Genomic DNA, 27,391 nt, shown 5'->3' on the forward strand with positions numbered 1-27,391 from the left:
TTGCGCTTGCCGTGCAGACGCTCTACCACTTTTCCTTTCTCTCTTTTTTTTTTTCTTTGGTTAAGGGATTGGGTGTCAACCACTCACTTTTTTTTCATAAATTTTTTTATTAGGATGTATTCATTGTCCAGGGGGATTCATAGTGACAATTCTGATTAGACGTGTCTTGTACAGTAGTTACAGTGCTCCCATTGTTTCTCCCCTCAACCCCTCCCCACACATTTTATTTCTTAACATCAGCATTTCCTTTGTTACCATCGATAAGAAAACTGGGATCTCGTGACCTTACCAGCTCAGGCTATGTTTGGCTCTGGATCTGGAGAGGAAGAACTTACTTGGTGGCCTTTGAGAGACACCCGGAGCCCTGCCCTTCCTCTGCCAGCATGTTCTAGCCTCAGGCCAAGAACCATCACCAAGCAGCGCCTGGTGGCTCACACCTGTAATGCCAGATACTCAGGAACCAGGGATCAGCAGAACCTTGGTTGAAGCCAGCCCAGGCAACTAACTCTCAAGACCCTATCTCAAAAATACCCATTACAAAAACAGGGCTGGCAGAGTGACTCAAGTAGTAGGGCACCTGCCTAGTACCAAAAAATATCACCGTGAAGCCTAGGGTGCAGCCTTACTCAGGAAGAAGCCGTTGAGATTGCAGTTCTCCTTTCCACAAGGGCCTGGCCTGGGTACTTTGTGTCACTTGGGACACACTTTTTGTGTTTCATACGTCCATTCTTCAGTGGCCGTAAGAACAAGTTGAGACGTCTTTCCAGAGCACAGTGAATATTTTTAAAACCCTGTATTAAAACAAATGGGGCTGGTTTGAGGGGGGATGGGGTGAGGGGGTCTTTCCAGGTGTGTGGGGACAGGCACTGCACCTGGAGCTTAGCTGAAGGGAACTCAACTTGTGTTTTGGAACCCATGTGGTGACAGGTAACTGACATGAGGAAACCAGCATCACTATGACTTGTTTGTTCCTGTGTGACAAAACCCACACGTTTCACTGAAATAGGAGATCTCAGGATCCCCTGGGCACATCCATCCTCCTCACTGTTCAGGTGACACATCTGGTCAGATGCTAAGGTCCTTTCTCGACTCAGACATGAGTGTGTGGCAGGGCTGACACCCACAGGGAAGAACACACAGTTCCTGTGGGCACAGGTATTTGGACTTGTGAGACAGCACAACCAACGTAGAGTGGGCACTGGGGTTTTAAACTTGGGGCCTCATGCTTGCTAGGCCAGCGCTTGACCACTTGAGCCGCTCTCCCAGCAAGGGATGCACTTTTAAAAGGTATGTGGTGCTGGGCACTGGTGCTCACACCTGTAATCCCAGCTACTCAGGAGGCAGAGATCAGGAGGATCGCAGTTCAAGGCCAGCGTGGGCAAATAATTCTTGAGACCCAATCTTGAAAAAAACGCATCACAAAAAAAGGGCTGAGGGAGTGGCTCAAAGTGAAGGCCCTGAGTTCAAACTGCAAAAAGTGTGTGTGGTAGAGGCTTTGGGGGTTCTTGGGTCCCCCCTTAGCGCACGGTGGCTGCCTCACAGGGTCCCGCCCGACCCAACCCTGGTTCTGTAGCGGCAATGTGTGACCAACCCAGCCTCTGACGCCGCATCAACCGGGAAGCTGGTTCATGTTTTGTGTCTTGCTTTTGTTTTGTGGTTTAGAGACGAGTGTCTTACTATCTATGTCCCCAACCCCAAGAACTCTTAAACATAGAATTTATTTTTGCTAAAACTTAGTCTTCTAGAAATACTCAAAGGGGCTCAAAAGCAGAGTCCATGTCCTGCACCTGTCTCCCCTTCCTGTCACCAGCTCTGTCACATCCGTGTTTTGGCCTTGGGATGTTTTTTGGCTTTGAGCGGAGTGTTGTGAGCTCTAGGCGTTTTGCTGTGAATTTGGATGCACTGACATTTCCCTGTGAGGCCTGGTGTGTGTCGTTCACGCAGCTTTTCAGGCACAACCTTAAAATGCCACAAAGCCTTTGAGGAGAGGAGCGTGTGTCCTCAGCTCCTGTGTCTGCACACGCACTTTTCGTTGTGTGTGCGCTTGGGTCAGCCGGGCAGCGCCTTGGGCTCTTGCTGCACATGTGGACTGACTGCACACTTCTTGGGGCTGGGTGAGAGCTACTGACCGTCCCTTGGTCTCTTCCAGGACCTGTACCTGGAGCAACTACTGCTGTGTGTGCAGGCCCTGGTATCCGTGTGCCGGGAGGACTGCAGCGCGGCCGGCCTGCAGCTCATGGAGGTGCTGGTGACCGTCATGGCTGTCTCAGAGGCCTCGGGCCTCAGGGACAAGGTAAGGCACACGAGAGCTTCCTGTCCCGCCACCCTCATTCTCTGGAAAATAAGAATGTCTTCTGTACAACTCTGGGCGTGGCGTTCAGGTGCATGTATGCCTGGCTGGCAAAGATGAACGTGCGGCACTTGAGGCCAAGTCACTCATGAGTGGCCTTGGGGTGGCCCAGCTCGTGCAGATGTGCCTTGTGCCTGGGAGTGACAACCACTTAATCTCAGAGAAGTGAAGAAACAAGACCTTCGTGTCCCTTGAGCCTGTGGCTCGGGGTCTGGGTGCGTGCATGCATGGGTGTGTGGTTGCCTCTGGAGAGGAAGGCGGCTCTCCTGCGAGCACACCAGCCGCACTGTGACCCAGATTGGCACATCTGACCCATTGGCTCTGTATTTAATTTGGAAAATCTCTTACCCTGCCATCCCTGGGCCCTGAGGATCCTCTGGAAGCCTCTGGCTCTTGGTCCTCACAGGGTCTTTCTGGGAGACTGAGTGTCCTGGGGACCCCACCTGAGGGGACCTTGCATAGAGTGGCCACTGGTCCCCTTTCTCAGAGGCTCTTTAGGCTCTTATTTCTCTCTTTGGAAACCTTTGCAGAGGGCCTGTGTCTTCACAGACAGCTTGGCGTCAGGGCGTGCCTGTGAGGGATGGGAAGGCGCACCCAGTCCCCTCTTCGGGGGGCAGCACCCCCTCCTGGCAGAGTGCCCCTGCTTACTCACAACTCCTGCAAGTCACCGCCTCGTGTCATTACAGAGTATCCAGGAGTTTCAAGCCTTAAAAAGTGGCCTCGTCCCCACCCTTGACCCTGAACATGTGTCTTCCAGGCCCAGGAGACCATGGACACTCTGGCTGAGGTGGAGAATGTCCCCAGCAGTCAGGACCTCTACCGCAAGCACGTGGGCGCGCTTCTGGAGCGGATGACCGTCTCGCCAGATGAGTGGACAGTGCACTCAGTGGAGCTGCTGCTGTTCATGGCCATCCTCACCCGCTCAGGTGAGCCTCGCGCACAGGGCTGCACGCTGGCCTCAGCATACATGCAGCGGGCATAGTGGGTCCAGGGTCGGCCTTAAAACACAACTGAGCGTTACCTTGCATGTGGAATGGGTGTTGTAAGGCAGCCGACCTTGAGAGAGGCCGAGGCGTTGTGTCAAGGGCTCGTGTGAGCAGCTCTCTGCCTGCACACTGTGTTCCGTGGTGTCTTTTGCACCTGTGTTCTTCAGGACCGCTGGGTTTGGTTGTGGAGTTCCATGTCCGGCCACAGGGTGTGGGGAGTGTGTGGTGTAGGCTCTGTGGCTTCTGAAACCCCAGGTTTCCATCCCCTCGCCAGAGCCTGCAAGCTCTGAGTGGTGTTGCTTTACATGCTTCATCGTAGAATCCCGACGAGGCCTCTACTGATGTGTCCCCGTCCCCACCCTGTGGTTGGTACTGTCCCAATGCTGAGACCTAGAAAGAAATCCAGACTTGTTCTCTGTTAGTTGTCTGCAAAACTGTCTCCGAGTGGGGGGAAGTGCCGGGGACTCGGGGCTGGCCGCAAACATCAGCTCGCTGTCCTTGGCACTGCCCACATGGCAGGAGCCATCATCCCTGTTGCGCAGCTTGGAGGCTGGCAGATCTCGTTCTGATCAGCTGGGGTGGCAGTGGCGCCCAAAGGCCTGGGAGGGCCATCTCTTGCATTCCTCCTTGTGATTGTTGGCCACAGTGACATCAGAAGTCACCTGACCCAGTCTTCACAGTTGGAAAAGTTGGAAAACCCTGAGAGCTGGCTCTGCAAATGGGGCTTGAGTTGGCGCCCCTGAAGTTGCTCCTAAAACTTGCTGTTTCTGTTTGCAATTTTATAACATCTTACAGCGCTGGATAATCAACTGAAAGCTTGTAACAAATGCATCCTAGTCCTCAGGACAAGACAGGAGATGTGATGGTGTTAGGCAACAGTGTCTGACAGTGGCTCCCTGAGATCCACTGTGCGTGCACATGCGTGTTCACGTGTGCGAAACCTGAAGAGCAGACAGCACATCCTCAAAGTACTGTCACTTTTTTAATTTTTCTGTTATTTTCCAAGTTTTCTATCCTGAGCACGCACCACCAAAATGAACTTAGGGAAAATATTAAAATAAATTTTTTTCAGTATTGGAATTTGAACTCAGGGCTTTCACCTTGAGTCACTCCACCAGCCCTTTTTTGTGATGGGTTTTTTTGAGATAGGGTCTCATTTACTGTTTGCCCAGCTGGCTTCAAACCGTGATCCTCTTGATCTCTGCCTCCAGAGTAGCTGGGATTACAGGCATGAGCCATGGAGCCCCACTCAGAGTACGTTCTTAATACCTCACAAGTTCACCTCACAAGTCCCACCCGTGCCCTGGGGTGCTGTTAGTAGAGGGGCAGCTCTGTACCTCCCACATTCCAGCCATAAATATGGCCCAGTCACATTGTGCCACAAAGAGTAGCTGTCTCCAGTTCGCTTGGATGAGGCTGTGGCGAGAGCTCAGAAGGCAGGAATGACACCAGAGCCATGAGCTCATCTGGCAGGGCACCCAAATCCTGGAGAATGGCCGTCATGCTGAACTGGTCAGGTGGCCCACAGGGTGCTGAGGTGTCCTACGTTGAGGGAAGGTCCTGCCATGTCCCTCAGGAGCTTGGGCTGTCCTCTAAGGGCCCTTGCTTACCCACTTTGTCCTAAGTTGGAGCGGTGCTGTGGTTCTGGTGTGTCCTCGAGCTCTGCTGTGCTCAGGGTCACATGTCAGAGAGCAGGCTATCTTCCCCAACTGGCCAGGTCCTGTAAGCCATGCCTGCCCCGAGCCTGGCAGGTGGCATGTGGAGTATCAGAAGGCGGGGTGCTGGGGCTTGTCCTGTTCTGACTCATTGATTTACAGATGGGAAGCAAGGGGAGACTCCAGGTGGGGACAGGCCAGGCCTTCCTGGTCACTGTCAAACAGTGGGGTCACAACAGCTGCTCCAAGGCGCTGTGGTGAGATCAGACAGCCCTGGGAAGCCTCACTGCAAATGACAGTGTGGGACCTGAAAGTCCCCTCACCATGGCCAAAGGTGCCAGGTGGAGTCTACAAACTCCGCGCCCTCACCTGGCCCTCAGGAGTCTGCACCTGTCCTGTGTGGAGCACCTCACAGTGGACAGGACCTGACAAGCAGCGACGTGCAGATCCAGACCATTGGCCTCACCTGCCCTCGAAGGCCAGGGCCATGGCAGCCTCTAGGACTCAGGTGCCTGCTGACCACGTCACGGTCCATGCTGTGCCTCCAAGGCCTCAGTGACGAGAGCCAGGCTCTAAGCAGTGCAATCAGCCTGCCCTTCGTTCTCCTCCATGCTGGCTCCAGCCAGGCCCCGTGCACACAGGTGGATCTTGCTGTGTGATCTTGCACAAGTACTGCTACTTCCCAAGGGGCTTCATATCCCAAGGGTGACTGTTGTGTCACACAGCGCCTGTTCTGCACTGGCCTCCACGCTCGCCCCCACGCTGCACCCAGCTCGCCGCCTGGGCTGCCACCGTGACACCGATGCTTCTTTGGCACAGTTTATTAGGGAGCGCGCCTTGAACCTGGACTTCTAAGTGTGAAAATAGTTCATTTAGTCTTGGCTAGTAAAGAACGCTCAATAGAGCACGTAAGTCAGAACTGCTCTGCGGAGGGGGTGGGGACTCTGCTCTGTGTACCTTTCCCGTTGTGAGTGGAACTTCAGTCTTGGAAGATGGTATTTATCCCTGGATGCTCTCATCTTCACGTGTGCAGACATCTGTCGTTTGTCAGTGTTGATGAGTGACTGTACCCCTGGTGCTCACCTGTGCTGGCTTGCTTACCAGCACTACAGCAGTTCCTTTTCCCATCGTTGTGGTTTTGTGTCCTTTTCTTCCCCAGAACCACACTGAGGCTGCTCCCTTCTAGGCCTCCCCACTGTCGTTCTGCAGGCACTGACACTCAGGTTTGTGGTGCTGTGTCTTAGAGTGAAGGTCCGTGTTGTCGAGCCAGGTTGAGAATCTGCGCTTGGGCTGAGGTAGAGCCCTGGTTGCTGCCCGGGGCTTGGGGCAGAATGATGGTGCCTGCGGTTGGGTTGCTTGGGCGCCTGTGCAGACACCGCAGGCTTTGCAGCTCCAGCGGCTCCAGGAAGAACTGTCCCATTTGTCCCCCACCTTGTGTTTGAAAGGGCACCGCAGCCACAAGGCCCAGGGGCCAATGAAGGGCAGGGTATGTACTCCAAGCGATTGTTAAAATGTTCTCGACTAGATTTTTCTAAGATTTTGGGAAAGTAGCCAGGGGTGGTACCATGGCTGTAATCCCAGCACCTTGGAGGCCAGGCAGGAAGATCATGAGTTCCAGGCCAGCACGGGCCCCACAGCAACTACAACAACTGGCGACTTTGGAAACGAGGACGATAGAGAGTTAGACTGTCGAATGGTGAGGGTCCAGGGAGGTGAGAGGCCATCGCTTTCCTGTGCCTCCACCCAGGGATTGGGAGGGCAAGGTCACAGGGCAGGTGCCATCCCCAGCCTGGACCCTGCCCAGAGTGAGCCTCCTGGAGATGTGGGGTCAGCAATGACCCAAGCTCTGTCCCTGTGTCTTCCAGGCCCTGCTGTGGGAGAGGCTCTACCACATGTGGTCCCCACCCTCAGGGCCTGCCTGCAGCCCAGTGCAGACCCTCATCTGCGTCTGAAGCTCCTCTCCGTCCTGTCCACTGTGCTGCTCAGGCCACAGGACACGGTGGACTCCCAGGGGTAGGTCAATGTCAGGTCCGCATAGGGCGGTGCCCCACCTCCCCCACTACAGGGATGGGCAGAGCCTCCTCTCCCCCCCACACCGCTGGAGCTGGCGCAGTGGCTTGAGCGGTAGAGCGCCTGCCTAGGAGGCGTGAGGCCACAAGAGTTTTAAAAAGCTCTGAGTTCAGATCCCAGGGTAACTGCCACCCCTGCACAGCCAACTGCTGCACAGAGACAGAGTGGTAAATCAATGCCATGGTTGCTTTAATGGGGCCGTTAAAGTGCCAGAGAGTGAAAAAGTTTTAGGGACATTAACTATTAATGACTATTGCCTGTTCTGTCTTAAAAGCCTTTTGCTGCCTTTCAAATCCAACAAAGAACAGATTGAATTACCACTGATGGTAGCATTAAGACTCAGTTTTATGACTTTGAAGTAAAGGAAAGGTCCGGAAAGGAGGAACTGGCCTCTGGGAGGGGGAGCAGTCAGAGCAGAGCCCCAGGACACAGCAGCTGGGAGGAGGGTCAGAGAACCCCGAAGAATCCAGGCTGCCCTGGCAGACGAGCCTGCTACAGGAGCTGTGGCCCTGGGTCTCGCAGATGGAGACCTGGATGGTCTGGCTGTGTCAGCTCCCAGACCCGCCCCTCCACCCTCTTGTTCTCCAGGGATTGACACATTCTGACATTTTCTATGGGAATAACTTGGTCTTTCGGGGTTTTCCTCTTTGATCGTAACCCTGGACCTTCAGGCAGCTTCCTGCTTGTCTGTAGGAACCTTGGGACTTAGGAGGGACCGTGGCCAGGTGTTAATGTGTCAGTGGCACACTGGAGGTGATAGGCGAGGCAGTGAAGCCACAAGGCTGGCCCTGGCCATCTCTACAAAGACAGCCCAAACCTGACCCTCTCTACTTGCATCCTCACTGTGTGACCTTGAGGAGTAGCAGGTGACATTGCTGTTGCCTTTGGGCCAAGTTCCAAGAGGCACAAGGGGCACCTGGGCGGGCCATGGCCTGAGGATGCTGGCGTCAGCCTCAGCCTGCTCAGAACGCCCTCCCAGAGAGAGAAGTGCTAGCCCAGTGTGGCCGGTCCTCAGAGGCCCTGCCCATCCCTCCTCCTCCTGGGCTGTGGGCATCTTCTGGACGCTGCTCTTCCAGTTTTGCACGGACGCCATGTCGAGGACTTTTTTCCAGCCTTCCTCCTTGGCCTCCTGCTCTTGTTAGAGCTTCTGTCATGGCGCCCACCAGGAAGCAGGGAGGAGCTGTGGCTGCTGCCCTGGCCTCCTTTCCTCCTATTGTGAGAACCTGGCACGTTTTGGCCCCACAGAGTAAATTTTATCTGAAAACCGCAGGTGGATGAAGGAGACTGACCTGCATGATCTTGTGAGGCCGGCCCCACGTTTGGGCCCAAGGCAACCGAGGCCCCAGTGTCTGTCTGGATGGCCTGGGGGACAGGTCCTCAAGTGGGCAGGAGTCTTCCTGTTTGAAATTTGTGTTTTTCTTGTTCCCCCACACTTTTTTTTTTTTTTTTTGGTGGAGCAGTACTGGGATTTGAACTCAGGGTCTTGTGCTTGCTTGATAGGCACTCCACTGCTTGAACCACGCCCTGGCCTTTTTGGTGTAGTTGCTGTTTGACTAGGGTCTTGCATTTTTCCCAGGCCACAATCCTACTCTACTCCTCCAGAGCCTGTGGGAGACGGGGACTTCTGCCATTCTAGGGCCCTGAGTGCCCAGATGGCATGTGGACTGTGGCTGCTGGGCTCACGGACTGGGCAGCCTGTGTTACTTCCACCTCAAAACGAAGTCCCCACCCCCTAATCCTGTGCCCCGGCGTAGGTCTCTCTGCCTTTGTCACCTGCCCTTCTCACCCTCCCCGTGCTCCTGCCCAGGCAGTTCCACAGCTACCTGGAGACAGTGGTGAAGGACATCCTGGCCCCCAATCTGCAGTGGCGAGCAGGGAGGACGGCTGCAGCCATCCGCACGGCTACCGCATCCTGCCTGTGGGCACTCACCAGCAGCAACATCCTGTCAGCCAAGCAGGTAAGGACAGCTCTGACCTCCCTGGCGTCATCCCACAGATCTGCACAGGGAACCCCCGGCCCCACCTAGGGAAGCAGGCCAGCAGGACTGCCCTCTGGGATCTAGATGATCTGGGGTGTCCATGAGGACGTAGCTCTTGGTCGCAGGTTGGCACCCTGAATGCACAGATTCCAGATTAAACCACAGGGTCCTGGAGGACAGGCCTGGGCTCTCTGATGTCGGCGTCCAGTGGTGTTGGGAGCCACAAGGCAGTGGACTGACCTTCCAGTCTGGAAAGGCGTGGACGCCCCCTGCTGGCAGCGAAGGGTTATGACAACCCCAGCCCCGATGCAGCTGGCACCCTGGGTAGGAAGGGCCGGAACCCGGCCTTGCAGTCCCAGGCAAGCCTTCTTTCTCCTCGAGTGCATTTCTATCCAAGAGCACATTTTTAAAAGTCACCTGGCCAAGCCAAAACAAACATTGTTCAGTTACCTAGATTTTAAAGTCACGACTCTAGTATGGCTGTTGAAGACTGTCCTGAGCTGAGCTGGGTTTGTAGGCAGGAGTGGGCTGTCTCGTCTTGCTGTGTTCTGTTGTGTTGTGTTTTGTCTGAGGCGCTGAGGTTTGAACTCAGAACCTCGTGCTTGCTGGGCAGACGCTCTAGACTGAGCAGCTACTGCAGCCCGTTTTCCTCTGGTTAGTTTTCAGGGAGGGGCTCAGGGCTCACATTTGCCAGGGCCGGCCTCTGACCGAGATCCTCCCACCTTTGCCTTCCTCCTTTGCCTCCCTTTGGGACGACAGGCGTGTGGCACTGCTCCTGGCTTTTTGGTTGAGATGGGGTTGCTGGCAGCATCTTCAGGCCGATGAGGTCTCAACACGTTTGCCGGTCGCAGGTGCAGGACGCACAGGAGACGTTGATGCCGCTGGTGCTTGGCATGCTGGACGAGGACTCCCAGATGACCCGGCTCACATCCTGTCACATCATCAGTGCATTCCTGAGGACTGTGGGCGACACGATGGACCCGGACAAGCTCCTCAAGATCTACCCTGGTAGGGCGCTTCTTACCTTCCACAGTGACTTCTGACCTCCGCTCAAGTCGGTGTCCCCCCCGCCCCGTGTAGAATGGGCAGTGACCAAGGAAACTTCACAGACCCCATAGCGCAGCACGGAAGGCAAGGTGATCATCTCTGACCAGACTGGGATGGGGGAGCTCTGCTTTGACACAGAAGGAGGCCGGGACCCCCACTCAGAGCGGGAACTGTGACCGGGCGCTCGGTGTGACGGGAAGGTCCCCAGCCGGGCCCGGTGCTCACACCTGTAATCCCAGCTACTCAGGAGGCAGAGGTCAGGAGGATCACAGTTCAAAGGCATCCTGGGCAAATAGTTCATAAGACCCTATGTCAAAGAACCCATCACAAAAAAGGGCTGGTGGAGTGGCTGAAGGTCAAAGCTCTGAGTTCAAACTCCAGTACTGCAAAAAAAAAAAAAAAAAAGGGAAGTGGTGGACACAAGAGCACGGACTGCAGCTCCGGGGAGACTCAGAGAAGTGTGACCTCAGGAAGGAGTCGCCAGGACAGGCAGAACCTGTCCACCCATCTGCTTTCCTCCCGGGTACAGACGCTCCCCGACTTGAGCCACTCCATCAACCCTTTTTCGTTTGCATAGCTGGGATGACAGGCACATGCCACCAGGCCCACCTTTTAATGGTTGAGATGGGGTCCCACTAACGTTTTGCCTGGGCTAGACTCAAAGTGCAACCCTCCTGCTCTGCACCCCCAGGTAGTAGGGATTACAGGCATGAGCACCATGCCCGGCTCATTTTGTGAGGAAGTCTGTAGGTTTGTACCTGTCATGAAAGACTCCTGTTTGCAGAGCAGCCAGACCTGGGTCCTGCAGGGCCTCTGGCAGTGAGGCAGCAGCCCGTCCCTCACACCAGCTGCTGCTCAGCTGGTCAGGCCTGTGTGACCAGCGTCTCGGCGGGAGGGGGCAGCTCAGGGCTGCACATGTCTAAGTGCACAGACACTCTCCATTCCCAGTGTGGGTTTCCTGGGCCGAGGGCAGGTGTCCCCCACTGTGCCCTGGATCCTCACTGCTGCCCGGCCCTTCTCCCAGAGCTCTTGAAGCGCCTGGATGACGTCTCCAATGACGTGAGGATGGCGGCCGCCTCTGCCCTGCTTGCCTGGCTGAGGTGCGTGCAGAGTGCCGAAGGAAAGGCGTATTACCAGAGCAGCGTCCAGTACCTATACCGGGAGCTCCTGGTTCACCTGGACGACCCTGAGCGCACCATCCAGGACACGGTTTTGGGTAAGCGCTGACACCTGCCCAGTGCGCCGAGGCTGGGTGCAAGCTGTGCTTACTGCGTAGAAATTAAAGTTGAGGTTTTGAACCCAGGACCTCATGCTTGGTAGCCAGGTCTGGCATTTGAGCCACACCCACAGCCCTTTTTGCTTTAGTCGTTTTTCAGATAGGGTCTCTCATTTTTGCCTTGGGCAGGCCTCAGACCACCATCCCCCCACCTCTCCCTCCCGCACAGCCGGGATTACAAGCGTGCGACACCACTCCTGACTTAAAAATACCTTTTCAAACGGGTTGGCACCGTGTAGCAGGACTTTAGCTGGAGGGGGGAGTCCATAGGACGAGGTGACATCCAAAGGGGAAAGGAAATTGGAGTGAGTAGGGTTGGCATGGAAACAGAATGACACTGTGGTCGTGCTGTCACCGTTCTGCAGAAGACACGGCACAACTTGGTTCATCACAAAGCATGCACTGTGGGCAGGACATGGCCGGGGGGGCGGACACAGAAGTGCTGGGACGGCAGTGGCTGTGCTCAGCGATGCTCTGACCTGGCCAGGCCCATCTGCACAGGGTGGGGGACAGTTCCCTGCTGGCCTCTGCCACCGCTGGTCTCACTGTCTTGCAGAGGTCCTCAAGGAAGGCGGCATCCTGTTCCCGGAGCTCCTGGTGCGGGAGACGGAGGCCGTTGTCCACCAGCACCGCTCCCCCGCCTACTGCGAGCGGCTGCTGAAGCACGTGCAGGCCTCGGCCACTGGGCAGTGACCCGTGCTAGCCAGAGCCGCCTGGGTGCTCCCTGACGGACGGATGGACCGTGCTCCACTCAGCCAGTCCTGAGTGCAGTCACACGGTGTGTACAGAGGCCTCAAGCCCACAGCTAAGTGGACATTCGAACTGAACGTCCGCCCCAAGCTCGAGGCCATGCCAGCTGCCTCACAAGCGCCACGGGGCCCCATCATGCTGAAATGCTACCAAGAAAGCGTTTAGCTACCTGACAAAAAGGCCAAAGTGATCATAAAAGTGAAACTTGCCTTTCTTTGGGTTTTGTGCCAGACTGAAAGGAATTCAAACCCTGACCAGCCCCAGGAAACATGCTGATCTGGGGGCTCAGTCACCGTCATGGCCACAGTCGTGGTCGCAAGCAGTGCCGACCCGTCGGGAATGGAGCCTCAAGTCCATCGCAGCCCGGGCTTCGGCCACAGAGAAGAAAGATGGTTTCACTCCAGCATCGTCCACACCCAAGTGCCTGAAAGACGTTGTTTCCGTAAGCCGACGTTTGTTTACTTTGGCGTTCTCAAAATAAATTATTTACTACAGTTACCTTGTGTGCCTGTGCTCGGGGGTTCACTGATTTGTCGACGTTTCGGGAAACAGCTAATGTGAACTTAGCTTCAGGCACACAGCGGTCCTGCCTCGGCATCGTGGTGCCACCTGTTCCCGGGCTCCTCTGTCACCTGCTGCTCACTGCAGTGTCCTCTCTGGACACCAGGAGGCAGGAGCGCTACGCTGCACAGGGTGGTCACCAGGGGCAGCGCTGCTACCCACTTGCCCTGGAAGGATGGGGCATCCAGGTGGAGGGCCGTTGGCCATTGCAGTGAGGGGGATAACCACAGCCCTGAACACATGCCCCCTGTTCTGGATGCGGGTGTCACCCTTCTGTTCCTCCCAAGTCCCCTGACCACCGAACTGCCCTGCAGCTGTTTCTTCCACTGTACTGCGGGGATTCAGGACACTCTGTGTCCCCTTCCATCTCTGACAGAACCAGCAGCATCAGTGTCACTTGGATACTTGGCACCAGAGCAGATGGAAGGTCCTCAGCCAGGCCTACAAGCAGGTGGGGTCCATGCAGGGCTCTGAGCCCACTGGGGAGAGCCCAGTCCTGTCCTGAGCTCCAGGCAGCTTAGCATCCCACAGACAGCTGTCATCACCTTTGTCATGGGAACGGGAAGTGACAGAGACCTTGGCTGAAAGGACCACACGTGCAGAAGCACATGCAGGCCTTGGTGTGGCCACCTGGGGGCAGTGTGGAGAGATGGACCCAAGAAAGTCCTGACTTGAGCCTGCAGAGGTTGACCTGCACCCCAGGGAAGCAGAGTGAATTCTCTGAAATTCTGTGAGGTGTTTATGGAGCCCTGTGCCGGGCACAAGGTGGTGGGGACAGACAGGGCCAACGTCCACGTTCACGGCATCCTGGCGGTGTAGTTTACAGACCGTGAAACTTGTCCCTTCCAAGTGGACAGGCCATGGGTGTTGATGAGTTTACGGAGCCACTCAAGGTTCTCCCATTGCTCACGGCTTCCTCAGCCCGAATGCCCTCACTGCACACATTGTCACCAGCCCCAGCAGCCGCTGGTCTGTGTTTGCCTCAGTGTCCCTTTCCTAAGCCTTTCCACTGTCGAGTCGCACACCGTGTGGCCTTGAGTGTCATTTCCAAGGTCAGTCGTCATCATGGGATCAGGGCCGGCAGTTCCTTTCCATAAAGGTAAGTGTTGTTGACTTTGTATACCAAACAGCCCCGTCCCAAGTACTGAACTCCACCATTGCCCAGGCGCCAGTCCATGGCCATGACAGAAGGGGACAGAATGACCGGTCACCACGTTTGGTGAGTGCATCCTGAGTAACCAGTGGGTGGTTTCTAATTTTAGCTGCTTCATTGGCCACAATCACCTACCGTGTTTAAAGTGGGTGATCGCCCACACCACGGTCAGAGCAGTGTGTCTGCTGATACCAGGCCCTCGTGGTCACACCCCTCCTCTCCTGGGTCTCCAGGCAACGCCATCTGAGTCAGAACCCAGCGTTTGCATTTTTAGGATTGCATGTCAGTGGATTTACCCAATGTTGCTTGCTTTTTCATTCGGTGTGGTTATTTTGAGATTGGCTGTGTGGTGTGCATCAGAAGTTCACTCCCTGCTGGGTACTGTGGTGCACACCTGTAATTCCAGCACTCGGGAGGCTGGGGCAGGAGGGCCACAAGTTCAAGGCCAGCCTGGCTGCATAGTGACACTTGGTCTCAAAAATCCAAGGGCTGGCTGCTGGGCACCCTTGGCGCTGGCCTGTAATCCCAGCTACTTGGAGGACAGAGATGGGGAGGATTGCTGTCCAAGGCTCAACTAGGGCAAAAAAAAGTTCATGAGACCTCATCTCAACCAGTAGCTGGGCACATTGGTGAATGCCTGTCATCCCAGCTGTGCGTGAGCCCCTTTTTCCTGTTAGTTATTTTTCCAATAGGATCTCATGTTTATGCCCAGGCTGGCCGGTTCCACAATACTGTTTATACTTCCTGCATAGCTGGAATGACAGGTGCCACCTGATCTCTGCCTCCTGCATAGCTGGGATTACAGGCGTGCGCCACCACACCCAGCAGTCATTCTTCATTTTAAAAGCATCTTTGGGAATCTCAGAAGGTGTGATTGAAGAGAAGAGGCAGTGCTTGCTCGAAGTTCGCTGACCACAAAAAGTGACTTCTTTGAAAAGTGAGTTGAACCTGGGCTTGTCGGCTCACTGCTATTAATACTAGCTGACAAAATGGCTCAAGTGGTAGAGTGTTTGCCTAGCATGCAGGAGGTCCTGGGTTCAAATCCCCAGCACTTAAAAAAAAAAAAAAAGAAAGAAAGAAAAGAAAGCCACACCTGTAATCCCAGCTACTCAGAAGACAGATCAGGAGGATCACAGTTTGAAGCCAGCCTGGGCCAATAGTTTGCCAGACCCCATCTCGAAAAAAAAAAACAAAACCCTTCACAGAAAAAGAGCTAGCAAAGTGTCTCAAACAATGGAGCACCTGCCTAGCAAGTGTGGAGGCCCTGAGTTCAAACCCCAGTCCCTCCAGGAAAGAAAAGGAAGGGGACAGAGCAGTGGGAAGCTCTACAAAGCTTAGACTGAGCTTTGCCCTCAGGTTTGGCCATTTTGGATTGAGCATCTCCCTTTTTGTGGACCTCATGATTGGCTGCCTCTTCCTCGGATCATGGTTAGAATTTCACACCCAGGATCTTGTCACTTGTGTGTTATGCCTGAGGACCCAGCCACTGACCCACAACCCACACGTCTGTTTCTCGGAATTCCTTCGTCCGCCATGTTTCCTCATGGGGGCCTCCTGCACACCGTGTACCCCTACAACTTGGGGTTTACAGAGTCTGTTCACGGTTGCTCACCTCGGGTTGAGACACACGTGGGACTGTCACAGGTGCAAGATGTGACAGCAGAATCCATGGACGCACTAAGGGTAAGACGCTGGAGCACCGGAGTTACAGGCAGGAAGGAAACCATTGAGAGAGAAAGACTGAGCGAGAGACACCTAGCGGGGTCCGGAAACCGGGTGTCCCCCAAGCACTGGAGTGGAGGGCGGATCCAAACCTGAGGGTTGTCCACAGGTCCATGGTCGTAAGAGTGGGTGGCGGAGTGACATTTGGAGTTTGAGAGCCACTTGTCCCTTGTCACCAACTTGAAGGCAACAATCTGAATGGTCGAATTTGTCACATCACCCCTTCCTCAGCTGGAAGACAGTCTGAGGCCAGGCGGTTTTGATACAGAGCTGCGCACCTTTGGGTCTGTTGTACGGCCATAATTGTAAGGCAGGAGCCGTCTGGTTGGTGACAATTTTTAACTTAATGGTTCGACTGAGAATGGAAATGGGAGTCCAGTAACCCCTGGTCCCATCTTGTGCCCAGAGATCCTTGGGACAAGCCCAGCAGTTGGTGAGATTAGTAACTTGGGCAGGTAGTTGATGGTGGGTGTCCATGGGTGGTGGTGAAGGACCTGTCCCACTAGAATGGGAAAAAAATGAAGTATAAATCTCAGAACACAAGGTGGATTATGGATGGGAGAGAGCACAGAGAGAGGAAACGGAAAATGGCAGGTCCACTCTCGGGGAGAAGTCACCCATAGGCCTTGTGTAGAACCGCAGTGGGCATGAGCCAGAGCGATGAAGAGGGGAGGAGATCCGACATCAGTTACGTTCCCGCTGGGAGTCTTCTTAAGGAGAAATTTTAACTGAGATGGGCTCCTTGGGAGCAGGTTCGACGGTGGCCATGTCGGTGGGGGAATCCAGTGTTTGACTCTGGCGATGTGGACCCAAGATTCCAGTCCATCACTCAGACTCCTGCTGGATGGAAGGAAGCCCGCGGTTTGGTTCCCCGTAGGGGCTCCGAGGGCTCCCTGGATACCTGAGGAATTCTAACCAAATCATGGGGACAAAAGGGTGGAGGGAAGAGGGACCACAAGTGGTGCCCTGGTGTAACTGGGTCAGGCTTTGTTGGACTTAGCTAGCTGGGCGATATGGGAGGTACGTCTGCCTGCTTCACCGTCCAGAGCACAGTCATCAGTGAGAAATGGACGGCCATGAAGACACTCAAAAGGGGTGATGCCCACTTGCCCGGGGTGTTTCTGAGGCGGAGGGGGCCAAGGGCAGGAATTTGGGCAGGGAAAATGTGTTTCCTGGGCCAGCTTGGCTAGGTGGCGCTTGAGTGACCCATTGGCCTGTTCCACCTTCCCCGAAGACTGGTAAATCCAAACAGGAGGAGTTGTCCTTGTTCTCCCAGTGGTGCAGCTGTCGTCCAGACTGACGGATCCACTTGTTCCTCAGTTAGGGGAATGCAGAAAGACTTTTGGGGGAGTAGTGTTTGGACTTTTTAGTTTGGACAGGAGGTCCTTTCCCAAAGAGGGGAGGGGGTTTCGGGGACTAGCAGAAACAAGTGGCAGAAGTGGAGGGTCCCCCAAGAGCACACCAAAGGCTGGACAAAATACCATTCTAGACGCTGTCCAGATATGCCCCAAACACTGACTTTGCTGTTAGACCTGGGACCCGGAGAGAAAGATGTGACAGGAAAGTGGGCTCCGGTATCCAAAAGGAAGACGGCCTGTACTTCTCAACCATCAGGACTGCCCGGGGCTCCTCGGTCTGGGTGTCGAGAACCAGAGCCTGGACAAGGGAGCCATCTGGCCCCTTCTCAGAGTAGGGACAGGGTGACTTCCAGTGGTTGCCCTTACAGAGAGGGCAGGGTCCCGAAGGAGGTCAGGGCATTCTCCCAGGCTGCCCTTCTCATGGACACCCCTGTTTGAAGTGTGCTGTCCACAATGGTACAGGTCCTGACATTTAGTCCCTGTTGAGAGGGGAATTCTCTAAGAGCCACCACTAGGTCATGGTGCCTTCTGTCGTTTTCTTTCCATCTAGTCAGGTCCTGATTATGGTATGCAGAAGTAGCCATCTGTACCAGCAGGCCTAATGTTTTGTCACCCTCGACCACCAGCTTTTGAAGTTTTCTACGAACGTCTGGGGCCGATTGGGTGAGGAATTTATCTCTTAAGAGGACCTCCCTGACCTGCAACTCGGGATCCACTGTGGTGTGTTTCACAATGGCCTCCTTTAGGCACTGTAGGAAGGCCGTGGGGGACTCACTGGGTCCTTGGTGGGCAGCAGTAACCTGGGAATAATTAAGGGATTTGACTCTAGCCCTCTTTAAACCTTCAATGGCAAGGTGAATGAAATGGAGTCTAGCCCATTTGTCGGCTTCCCTTTGGGTATCCCATGCAGGATCCATCCTGGGAACCTCTTGGGAACCAGTCAGGACTCCAAGGTCCTTGGCTTCCTCCTCTAGGGGTGCAGACTTCACAGGACTTTTGTAGGTGATAACCGTTGCCTGCCTGAGAGGCCTGATCAAGGGCTCTTTGCCACTCAGGGAAGTGAGGATTTGATCTAGGAGCAGCATGACGTCCTTCCAAGCCAGTTCAAAAGCTTGGATAATTGTACTGAAAGTTTGAATGTACCAGTCTGGGTCAGTGGTAAAGCTGCCCAAGTCCCGTTTAATTTCCTTAAGATCACTTAATCTGAAGCGGACATGGACTCTTTCTGGGCAGCCGCCCCGCGAGTAAGGAGGCAAGGGAGCTGAGGGAGCTGGGTGGCCTCTCTCCTCACTCCCTGTGGGCGGAGGGGGGCAGTGGCCTTCTTAGGGGCAGTTGAGGGTGTCTTAGAGGTGTCCCCTTCTTTAGGTGTGTTTTTACAAACCATGGTCAGTGTTTGAGCACCTCCCTTCCACTGTTCCACCCACTGGGGACGTTCTTTAAGAACAGCTGCACATAGGGGATTTCTGTCCGTCTGCACTCCCTCTTGCAAAACAGGTCTAACTGGAGGAGAGTGTCTTAAGCGTTCTGCCCTCAGGCCATTTGCCCGATCTCCAAGGGGATATTGGGGCCAGGGCTTTTTGCGAAGGTTGTCAGGATGGATGGATGTGTGTCCAGCATTTTGGCAAGCAGGGGGAGACCCCTCCAGAACTTGTGCTCCACAATGGAGGCGGCATTCCTATATATCAGTGTCCCAAAAAGGAAATCCCTCCCTGGGGAGAGCGTCTGTTCCCCTCTGTTTTGTCCCTTCTGCCATCTGTGATGAAGACCGAGGGAAAAGCTGAAGGGCCTTCCAGGTTGCGGTCACCCCACCAGTGTGGCCCCGACCACGTCACCCTGCTGGCTTTAAATCCCAAGCACTTATGATGCCTCCAGTTGGTGAAGGTGTCCAGCTCAAAGAGACCTCGCTGGAGGAAGGGCTCCATGAGAGACAAAAGGGCACAGAAGGCAGGGGTGCTGGGTGAGCCTTGGGTCAGTCGCATCTTCTGGAGAAGACTGTGAGGAAAGGGTGTGGCTTTTGGAAAATATGACCCCCCATGCACTCTGGGGGTGGACATGGGAGGAAACCAAGTGGCGTGTGCCATGGCAGCAGTGCCAGTGCACTCCCTGAAGGGTAAAGTTGGGGCAGCTGGGGCGTAAGGAGACAGTGCTCAGTGAGGTGTCATAAAAATCCCCCAAACATTGGCAGTCGGGGGGCATATGTCATCCAAAGAAAAGTGGGGAACAAAAAGGGCAGGGACCCCCCTGAGGACAAAGACGCTTCATTATGTCCCTGCTAAATGCAGGCCTGGTGTCCTCCCATATGTCCCTAAAGAAGGTCACCCAGTGTTTTCAGGGCCAAAAGGCCCACTGGGTCATAGTGCTTTCAGGAGAAAACCTACCGACAGTAGCCGGCCAGAGAGTGCTGCTTTTGGCTGCTCCGCAGCAGGGACTCTCCCAGTTCACAGAACCCATAGGTGTGCTGGACAATCACGGTCACTTCCCAGGCACTGTTCCAGTTAGGCACAGCCGATACCGACTTTTTACCCTGGAGAGAAGAGAGTCCCTAAGATGTCACAGGCGTGAGATGTCACTGGGGAATCCATAGATGCACTAGAGGGTTCTTGCTCTCGGTGCATCTCAAGAATAAGAGGCTGGAGCACCGGAGTTACAGGCAGGAAAGAAACCTTGAGAAAGGCTGAGCAAGCGACACCCAGCAGGGTCCACAAACTGGGTGCTGGAGTGGAGGGGGAGAGAGAGAGAGAGAGCGAGAGAGCGCGCGAGAGCGAGAGCACAAGCGCTTCTGCCCTAACCTAAAGAACAGTTCACAGTGGGATCCCATCTATAGGTCCATTCTTGTCGCACAGGCCTCCTGTACCTCCTGGTCCTCTGGCCAAGCTTGTTCCTCTGCTTCTCCCGGGTCTCAGGGGCTTCCATATTCCTAAGATGTCATGGGGCTGATTTGTGTTATGGGGCTGCTACAGGAGCATTGGTGGCTTTCGTTGGGATGCTGGCTCCTCCCCTGCCTGCGGGGACAGTAGACAGTGACTCCCCAGTATGCTGCACAGACTTGCTGCCCAGGGCCCATGGAGAAGCCACAGCCTGTCGGAGCAGTGCCACCTGAGCCCAGGCTGCCTCCCGAGGCCACCAATGCTCAAGGTGACACTGGTGTCAGGAGACTGCAGCCCAGTTGTAGGATCTCCCTGGCCCCCACAGGCAGCTGCCACACAAGGACGCAGGAGGCAGGAAGGGCTCAGGTAGGAATCCCGGATAGACAGGCATAGCTCTAGTCTCAGATGACCTGGGCCCTTGGGTGCCCAGGCTAGTGGGCTGGAGCAACAGACTGGGGTGGGGGGCTGAGAATGAGGGGCTCATGGCTTCAGGTTCTCCGGGCCTGGCTGCTGGTGGGATCCTGGCTCTTAGGCACAGTCACCAGCTGGTGCCACAGCTCCCCAGCCTTGGAGTCAGGACCCATGGCTCCTAGCAGCTGGTGTCACCTCAGCCCTCAGGGCTTGGCAGCCCCCTGAGACTCCTCCAGCAACAGCCTGGGCCACAGACCCTCAGTTTCCACTGTCCACAGCCTTCTCTATGCTTCTACTGCCCTCTGGTCCCTTCTCCTCAACCTGTCACCAGCTCAGGCTGCTTCTGCTTGTCCCCATGGTGGAACTAAAAGTAGACAAGAAAACGGCAGAGGATCAGCTTTGGGGGAGGGGTAGCAGAAGCAGCGCAGGCCACATCTCCCGGAGAGCTGGGAACCCTGTTCCCCAGCCAGGGAGGGGCTGTGGCGAGGGCTTTTGGCCAGTCACAGCAGACGTCCACGCAAATTCACAGCTGTCTGCACCAATGACAGCACCGTCCCTCATGCAAATGCAGGGCAGTGTTTGCACCAGTCAGGCCACCAGGGAGGGAGCTTCCACCCTGCTGGGGTGAGAGTCCCTGCAGGTGCACAGGGTCATCTAGAGTTGACAGGCCTGCCCTGCTTAAGTGTGGCTTCTTTCCAAGGAGGGCAGACTGGACTGGTCACCACTTTAGCCCTTCAGCCCTTCAGCTGTGGTTGTGTGGCCCTCTGCAGCTGCTGGCCTGTCTGCAGAGTGATTTTAAAGTGTCCGAAACAGCCAGGTTGCGAGGACGGCAGTCCAGCCGTTCCCGTAAAGGGGCTGCCCGCTGACAGCTCCCTGCTCAAAGCTCAGGCATAAGGAAGGGCCTGCCCTGATGTTTGCATCTCTCACCAAAGCGTCATAAAGACGTAACAAAAGCCAACAGAGAACTCACAGTTGTATAGCATTTCACGGTGCTTAGCAGTATTGAATGGTGCAGACGGTGCTCAACCCCGCCCCGTGCCCAGGGACAGCACGGTCCCTCGGAGCCGCCCCCTGGAAGAGCCCTCTCCTAGCGGCTCTTGTGGAGAGATGCGGCCTGTGTCCAGGGCCTGGCCAGTCAGATGCACCAGCACAACGCAGTGTCATGGCCGGGTCTGTGCAGAAGCCGTAGCTGTGACCTTCCTGTAACGCATTCTGCATGAGAGAGTTTGGGGACTGTCCAGTTACACAGTGGCCCCAGCACCTGTGGACTCAGCATCGAACACTCCCCTAGAGAGCGGGCACTTCCATGTTTAGAAGTCACTGCGACCCATGATGGGTAAAATCCTCATCTCAGTCTTCAACACCTGTGTGCTGCACTGGGCCAGTGGCTCACGTCTGGAATCCCAGCCACTCAGGAGGCAGAGATCAGGAGGATCATGGTTGGAGGCCGACCCAAGCACAGATAAAGGCTGGTAGAGTGGCCCGAGTGGTTGAGTGCCTGTCTAGCAAGTGTGAGGCCAAGTTCAAACCCCAGTGCTGTCACAAAACAAAAAGCCTGTGTGCTTCAGTTCTGCTATTCTTAAGTTTTTGTGTTCATTTGTGTTCGAACTTTAAAACACTGAACGGAGTGCGAACGGAAAGGGGTGATATTTTTGTTTGCTTAGTGCAAACTGCTTCAATCAAAATATTTTGCTGAATTTGAATAAGGTTTTTAACAGCGAAATATTTCTTTTCCTCCTTTCAGTACTAGGATTTGAACTCAGGGCCTCTCACTTGCCAAGCAGGCACTTGAGCCACTCTGCCGGCCCCTTTTCAATTTACAGTTATTTTTCAGGTAGGGTCTTGGTGTTTTAGACTGAAATCCAACTACTACCCCACTTCCGGAGTAGCCAAGATTACAGGTAGCAGCCACTATGCCTGGCTAAAATACTAATTCTTTAAAAAATTCTCCGTTAGGGCTGGGGCACAGCACTCAGCTTTCTGTGTGCTTCAGTCCCCAGCACTGTCAATTATTTAAAAACTAGAAAGCAAGAAAGTAATAAAATAGCAATTAGCGCATGACTTTGTAAGTCCGTCGCAGGGAGGAAGGAGGTGTGTAAAGTGACCGCTCTCCTGTCAATTGGACCTCCTGCGGGAGCCGCTGATGACAGCTGGGCTCCTCCACCTGTGGCCCAGCTTTTCTGGCGAGAACCATTTGTGGATAAGCAAGGTGGTTCTGTTTCTCACTCTCTAAGAAAGGAAGAAAGAAAGAGAGGGAGGAGGGAGGGAGGAGGGATTAGCTAGACCCCTGAAAAGACTGCACCTGCAGTCCACCTCAAGGCCTACCACGCCTGAGGCGCTAACACCTGTGTTTAAGCACATTTGAGCGGGATGTTCTGTTACTTGCAAAACAAAGCATTATAATGAGATAGAATTAGAGGTGAAATACTGACCGGAATGGCCTGGATGAGAAGAATTTATATATTCTAGTGTTACTGGCATTTTTTTTTGGTGGGGGGGGCGGGGAGACTGGGATTTGAACTCAGGGCCTCATGTTTGCTAGGCAGGCGCTCTAGCACTTGAGCCACTCCGCCAGCCCTTTTTTCATGAAAGGGCTTTTTGAGATGGGGTTTCGAGAACTATTTGCCCGGGCTGGCCTTGAGCTGTGAGCCTCCTGAGTAGCTGGGATTACAGGCGTGAGCCACCATGCTCAGCCCAGGTGAAGGAGTGTTAAATCTCTTCTCTCTCCCATTGCCCTGGGAGCAGTCTTCTCCCCACTACTGCCGGCTCCCTGACGTCTCCCACTTGGGAACTGAGGGCTCTCTTGGCATTTGCAGGTGACTCGGGTTCCATGACAGCCTCTCTCCCGAGCAGTGGTCGATAGGGAGCATGTGTGCAAGCTTGGTGGGGTGTCACAGGGCAGGGTGCTGGGGAGGCCCCACAGTCAGAACCACCACTCTGAAACCCTCCAGCGACAGTCACCCTCGCTTCTTTGCCAGGATGACGGGCCAGCTGTCAGCTGCTCTCCGCCTGGCACAGGTGCTCCAGCCAGAGCTCAGCTTAATCCCTGTGGTGCCAGACCTGCCCCAGCCTGAGGCCCGGATGCTGCCACCCCCAGTCCCCAGCTGTCTGTTCTGGGATACGCCTCCCCCACTCCGCCCATGGCACATTCTGCAGCTCTCTGCGTTCCCAAGCTCATCAGGGCCTCTGTCCAGCCCTTCTCTCCCCTCCCTCCGCCTCCTTTCTTCCTGCCTTGTCCACTGTCACGATCAAGGCCCCAGAGGGAAGCAGGGACCCACCAGAGCCCATTCTTCCTCTTGGCCCAAGCTCTGACCTCTGTCCACAGACAGGGACAACTGTCCAGGTGGTGTTAGGCAGAAAAGCAGATAGATTCTAACCAGTGTCTGCAATACACACCTGTGTTCTTGGAAAAGTGACTGGATGGACATAAAAATGTGTGAAGTAGCTGGGTGTGGTGGTGCACGCCTGTAATCACAGCTACTCGGGAGGCAGAGGCAGAAGGATGTTGAGTTCAAGGCCAGCCTAGGAAAAGTTAGCAAGACCCCACCCTGCCTCATAAACAAAATACAGAGGGCTGGCGGAGTGGCTCAGTGAATGTGCGAGGCCTCAAGTTTGACTCTCCAGTGCTGCCGAAAAAACCCCAGTAAACAATGTGAGTCATCCAGTGTTGTGCAAAGCGCTTCTAGGCCACGGTGCAGGTGCGTTAGCCGGGAACAGCATTGCCAGACGACAGGGCTGGACCACCCCTGGGGGAGTGAAGGGAAAATTCCAGCTCTTGGTTACTTTGACTTGAAAAACCTGACTCTCGATTTCCCTGGATTTTAATGAAAACACTAGAGCTGAGATTCCACAAAGAACAGGAAAACACGGCGCCTGCTACCTGTCCCATGCATCGTGTCCCCACACCAGTGCAGGTGAGACTTACTTACAAGGGCACTAGGGCTTCGTAATGTCACCTTATAGTGACATTTCACTTCACAGAAGTAGAGGACAGAAGCTGCCCAAGTCATTCCTACGAGAGGGCTTTCACTGCTGCCAGTCAGAGAAAGGATGCACCAGGCTGGCGGCTCATTCCTGGGGTTGGGAGGATCAAGGTTGCAGGCCAGCCTCGCCAAAAGTTAACAAGACTCATCTCAACTAATAAATCGGGCATGGTGGTGTACCCCTGCAGTTTCAGCTACTCGGCAGGCTGTAAGTAGGGGCTCACCCTCTCTGAAAATAACTAAAGCAAAAGGGCTGGTGGAGCAGCTCAATGGTAGCGCACCAGCTGACCAAGTGTGGAGTCCCGAGTTCAAACCCCAGTGCCTCAAATTTTAAAAGACATTACCAGTCCGGCCTGTCATAGAAACTTACTCATCAAAGTACGGACAGGTCTCTTCCCTAACTTGGAAATACAGGGAGAATCTCGGCGGGGGAGGAGCGAGGCCGCGAATGTGTGCGGGTCACTCCGGAGGCCGCGTGGACGACACGGCTGCTCCAGCGCCGTGCTGGGCTCGGCCGTGGCAGCAGCCGCAGAATCGGAGCTGTGAAGCTGAGCGCAGCCCCGACTCTCGCTGTTTGGGAGTCACCTGCTTCCGAACTGAGACTGTCCCCGAGAGGGCTGACCGCGGGGTCACTCGCTCCTCTCAATTTCAGCCTACGGCTTCCCCGGGAGAAAGTTTAGCTCACCGCCACTCCCCATGTGTCCAGAGCTTGACAGCGGCCATGGCGGCCGAGGACGCCCACGCGGCCGGGTTGACACAAACAGCTGGTGGCCAAAATAGCCCCAAGACACAAGTGCTGGGGTTTGGGATCCATAATCCCTGCCACAATGGAGCTGAGTCACTGGGACACCACATTCAGCTTGTGCCCAGGGAGGAAAGACCCGAGGGCTGTGGGCAGTTCTCAAAGAAAGGTCGCCAGGCCAGGAAAGAGTGTCACAGGACAGAAATGTCCTTTTTAAATTATTAAATACAGCAATGTTGTTTAATGAGACCCCCTGCATTCCTAGTCTCCTTTTAAAAAGGATTCAAATACTGACACACAACACACAGGGCACATTTCCAGGGAATGAGGCCAAGTGGAAAAGCCCGTCTTGGTTGGGTCCAGTAGGGTACTCCTGTAATCCCAGCTACTTGGGAGGCAGAGATCCAGAGGATCTCAGTTTGAGGCCAGCCAGGCAAAAAGTGAGCACAACCCCATCTCAACAAATAAGTCAGTTGTTGTAAAACCTGTCTGTCATCCCAGCCGAGGTAGGAAGATTGCCGCCAATGCCCGCCCTGGGCAAAAGCGCCAGACCCTACCTTAAAAACAACTGAAAAGGGTTGGGGACACGGGCCTAGCACACGTGAGGCCCTGAGTTCCAGCCCCAGTACTGAAACATAAATAAATACCTAACAGCACACGACAGAGAAGTAAACAATACTGAATGACACATTTGCAAAGAAGCAGCTGTGTTGAAGTGACAGCACGTGTGGGGCAATGACTTCTCTGGAGTGCGGCTTGCTGGGTCCTGGGTCTAGACATCCCAGGTGCTCAGCGGGAGCCTGGCGCCCCGAGGAGCCGCAGGGCGCATCTGGAGGTGGAAGTCATAAAAACAGCCAAAATTCCACCTCCAGGAATCTGGTCCAGGCTGTCCCTAGAGGTAGGAATGCCTGTCACTTCTGCACCCAGAGGGGACACCTTGGGGCAGACGCATGGAAGAGGCAGGTCACCAGGTCACGGGAGAAAACATGTGCTGTGACTCCATCGTGCCTGAAAAGAGCCGTGTGTCAGGTAAGCACCAAATGAGGGTCCTAGCTGTTCTTTTTGTTGGTTGGTGTATTTTTTTTTTAGAAATGGGGTCTCGCTATGTTACCCAGGCTCGTCTCGAACTCTGAGCTCAAGAGATCCTCCTGCCTCAGCCTCCCGAGTAGCTGGCACTGCTGTGCCTCGCTAGTGCCTGCTGTTCATGGGTCACTCTGGGGATGTTATTGGGTTGTCCCCTCTTCTATGGAGATGGTTTGGGTTTGGTTTGTTCTTTTGAGGGGGTCTCACTGTGTTGCCCACGCTGGCCTGGAGTCTCTGCAGGTTTGTTAAACCTGTGGTAGTCTGAATGGTGGTCCCCAAAAGACAAGTCCGCTGAAACCTTACCACGCGACCTTATTTGGAATAAGGGCCTGTGTGGCTGTACCTAAAGATCTTGAGATGAGGTCACCTTGTAGCAGGGAGGAGGGCCAAAAAAAAAAAAAAAAAAGAAACAAGCAAGTCTGTGTTCTGATAAAGTAGCAGGGGGAGAGGACAGCACAGCAGGGAGATAAAACTGAAAAAATCCAAACGTGAAGCAGTCACGTAGCACTGGGGGGGTGGGGAAAGCAGTCCCCAGTGCAGCCAAATGGGTTAGACCTTGCTTTCTGCCTCTGCAACCTGCTTGCAAGGTGTATGAGGTGCGACCTTTTGTCCTCGGGGTGCAGCCTCTGGATGTGAAGCCACTGAGCACTGCCTGAACACTCATAAGTATTGCTTCCTGCAAAACCTGGGGTCCCACGTCTCTGTTCGAGAGTCCCGTGTAACAGCCCTAGCTTGGGGGAATGCCTACATCCGACCATCATGTCTTTACAGATGAAGCAGAAAGAAAGACACAGAAACAGAGAGGCAGGCAAGGACTGGTGGACTGCCCCACGCAGCCGCAAGCCCACTATCTTTAAGGGGTAGGGAAGGGCCTGCCTTGGGCCTGTCTGGGCCCAACGCCCAGGGACTGCCATTCTCAGGAAATTCCCCACACCCTGGCCACCATCTCTGCTCTCACGAGAGGACTGCTATCTCCTCTCCTCTCCGTGTTCTTCCACACACTCTTGACCATGGCTTTGGGGATGGATGGTGAATCAAAACAGAGACAGAGGCTGGGCGTGGTAGGGCACACCTGTAGTCCCAGCACTCGGGAAGCAGAGGCAGGAGGATGGTACGTTTGAGCCCAGCCTGGGCTACATTAGGAGTGAGTCCCTGTTGCAAAAAAATCTGAAAACAAGAAACCAAAACAACAGAAAAAAAAAAAAAAACCGAGCAACAGAGCCCCTGGTCAGTGGTGACCACCCGTGTGGGTTTCTGGGACTGTGAATTTTGGAAAGGCAGGCAAAGCAGGGGCTGCCTCAGCTCTCAGACGTGTTCCTCTACCCTCCTACAGACTCCTGGCCCTGAACCCACCGGGACTGGGAGCCACCATCCATGGCTGCAGGGCACAAGCAGCGG

At 54.7% G+C, this 27,391-nt stretch overlaps 1 protein-coding gene across 2 annotated transcripts in view; it reads left to right on the forward strand.

Annotated features, from left to right (window-relative positions):
* Dnaaf5 (dynein axonemal assembly factor 5) overlaps positions 1 to 12,765 on the forward strand; it is a 29,706-nt gene extending 16,941 nt beyond the window's left edge. The window contains exons 7-14 of one of the 2 annotated variants that reach the window (XR_012448721.1): positions 2,150 to 2,293; positions 3,108 to 3,276; positions 6,857 to 7,004; positions 8,869 to 9,019; positions 9,892 to 10,048; positions 11,112 to 11,303; positions 11,920 to 12,141; positions 12,345 to 12,765. Coding sequence is in view for 1 of the 2 variants with exons in the window: in XM_020169641.2 (XP_020025230.2) it covers positions 2,150 to 2,293; positions 3,108 to 3,276; positions 6,857 to 7,004; positions 8,869 to 9,019; positions 9,892 to 10,048; positions 11,112 to 11,303; positions 11,920 to 12,056 (1,098 nt within the window). In the remaining variant the exon portion in view is untranslated. Of the gene's footprint in view, positions 1 to 2,149; positions 2,294 to 3,107; positions 3,277 to 6,856; positions 7,005 to 8,868; positions 9,020 to 9,891; positions 10,049 to 11,111; positions 11,304 to 11,919 lie in introns of both variants that reach the window. The other variant, XM_020169641.2, reaches the window with a different exon arrangement.
* Positions 12,766 to 27,391: the final 14,626 nt, after the last annotated feature.

The sequence above is a fragment of the Castor canadensis genome, chromosome 6 (assembly GCF_047511655.1).
Source record: "Castor canadensis chromosome 6, mCasCan1.hap1v2, whole genome shotgun sequence".
NCBI classification, from domain to species: Eukaryota; Metazoa; Chordata; class Mammalia; order Rodentia; family Castoridae; genus Castor; species Castor canadensis.